Raw genomic sequence first — 2,490 nt, 5'->3', positions numbered from 1 at the left:
CACCCACTGCTCCACCTGAGTGCATCTTAGGTGTGATGGGTTAATAACAATAACAATAATAATAAAAATAAATGAATTTTATTTGTTAGCGCCTTTCAAGCCACCCAAGGACACTTCACAACATTAAAAACATGAAATAAAACAATATAAAATGGCTATAAAAACACTAAATCAAGAAGAAAATAACAAAAAATGAAAGTGAGAAGGCTAACTTGAACAGATGAGTTTTGAGTTGTGATTTGAAGGTCTGAAGGGAGTCAGTATTACAGATGTCTGGGGGAAGAGCGAGAAAAGGCTCTGGGTCCCATGGTGCTGAGGCGGACGAGAGGCACGTTGAGGCGGATGGAAGAGGAAGAACGAAGGGAGCGTGAATGGGTGATAATGTGCAGGAGACGGGACAGATAGGGAGGGGCGAGGTTATGGATGGCCTTGAATGTGTACAGCAGGATTTTAAATTGAACTCTGAAAGTGACTGGAAGCCAGTGAAGTTGCTGTAAAACTGGGGTGATGTGGTGAAACGAGGGGGTTTTGGTAACGATGCAGGCAGCTGAATTTTGAACCATTTGAAGCTTACGGAGTAATTTTCTGCGGCAGACCAAATAGGAGAGAGTTGCAGTAATCAATCCGAGAAACGACCAAACTGTGGACCAAGATGGAAGCAGAGCACGGGGAGAGGGATGGACGGAGACGGTTGATGCTTCCAAGGTGGAAGTATGCAGACCGGGTGATATTATTGATGTGAGAGTGAAAAGAGAGAGTGCTGTCAAGAATGACACCCAGAATCTTAACGTGAGGGGAGGGAGAAACCGTGGAGCTGTCAATGGTGAGAGAAAAAACGTAATAACTAACATGCACTACACTGTCTGCGTGACAGATTATTGCACAGGTTGTGAGTAACATTAAGTTGAACTGATTTATGATGGTAAGGTAGTGACATACATGATACAGCCACATAGTAAACATATTAGCTGTCACAGATGTTCTTGTTCAGTGTTATTAAGAGTGCTGCGCTGAAGCTTTATCTGATAAAATGTTTTGTTAGAGCTCAAGGGAGCTCCGAGCTAAAACACTTTACATAAAATTCAGAGCCGCAGCAGAGAACTTGGAGCGTGTGCATGCGTACCTTCAGCAGCGAGTGTCCTTCATACATGTGGAAACGACCCTGCATACACACACACGACTTCCCCTTCAGCTCCCCGAAAACCAGCCGGCCTGCGTGACCCTGCACTGCACACACACACACACACACACACACACACACACACACACACACACACGTTATCATCAAACTACTCTTTTCCTTCTTTAACTGTGAAGCGGTGATTTTGCAGCTTCAGACTGTTGATCTCTGCTCTTGTTGATGTTTGTAGATCTCCAGGTTTGGAGCCTGGTGTCCCAGCACTGGTTTGAGTTCTGACTCGTCTCGTTGTGTGTTCTCACACTCAGCCCTAGATGTTGTTGGAGAACTGCAAGGTGAGCCTCCTTTCGCTCCTTGTTCGTACTTTGCTTTGAAACTGCCAAACCAGTATTGTGCAGTCTGACCTTCTTTAACTGGACCAACGCTCTCCGTTTGGTTCTGGTCACTTTGTGCAACGATAATAAAATGTGAAAATCTTGTCTGTAGCTGTTTGGGTGAAATCAGATTTATTCAGTTTTTGTTATATTGAGATTATTTCAGTGTTTGTTCTGGTGATCAGATATGAGATAAACTGTGTACAAAATGGTCAACTTTACAAACTCACTTCAATTACTTGTTTTTAAGCTTTAATATTGTGTTGGAACCAGTGCAGACTGATAAGTAAGTAAATAAATTTCTTATCAACTTCTTCTTTATTTTACCAAAAAAAAAAAAAAGAAGTTTTTATTCTTTTTTGTCTTGTACTGATCTAATGAGCAACACATTTCTACTCTTTAGGTTTGAAATAAAATAAAACAACTGTTTCTTTATCATTAATCAGGTTAATTATTGTTAATTATAATAAAAGATAAACAAGTGTTCAGTAGTACCTGTGCTTTGAGGGAATCCTGGTATGTCGGAATAAGCAAACGTGTCCTGACATTTGAGGGTGTCCGCGAGCATTCCCAGTCCAGAGCCACAAATAATCGCCACCTGAGGGCGGTGCTTCGTTTGCAGCATCAACCAATCAGCTGTCTTCTGGTAGTCGTCATGACTGTCAAGAAAACACCACAATTCATGAATATTTAATATGATTATAAACGCTTGATGTCAGGATTCATGCTGCAAAATATGAATCATTTTGATTCTTTGGTGTAAAATCATCAACATCAGCCTTTACATTATTATTATTAAATTAAACATTCTTTTTTGAGACATTAAGTTGTTTGTATGTATATATATATATATATATATATATATACATATATACATATATATATATATTTATACATATATATATACACATATATACACACATATCTACACACATATATATACACACATATATACATATATATACACACATATATACA

The 2,490-nt window shown here is 39.4% G+C and overlaps 1 protein-coding gene across 1 annotated transcript in view; it reads right to left on the bottom strand.

Annotated features, from left to right (window-relative positions):
• The window catches only part of pnp4a (purine nucleoside phosphorylase 4a), an 8,321-nt gene that overhangs the window by 5,185 nt on the left and 646 nt on the right, over positions 1–2,490 (bottom strand). Inside the window, exons 2-3 of the mRNA XM_037679673.1 lie at positions 2,008–2,171; positions 1,124–1,227 (exon numbers count right to left, since the gene is read on the bottom strand). Coding sequence (XP_037535601.1) covers positions 1,124–1,227; positions 2,008–2,171 — 268 coding nt within the window. The remainder of the gene's footprint in view (positions 1–1,123; positions 1,228–2,007; positions 2,172–2,490) is intronic.

Source organism: Nematolebias whitei, chromosome 7, assembly GCF_014905685.2.
Source record: "Nematolebias whitei isolate Nwh7 chromosome 7, NemWhi1, whole genome shotgun sequence".
NCBI classification, from domain to species: domain Eukaryota; kingdom Metazoa; phylum Chordata; class Actinopteri; order Cyprinodontiformes; family Rivulidae; genus Nematolebias; species Nematolebias whitei.
This window is presented reverse-complemented; position numbering and strand designations above follow the sequence as displayed.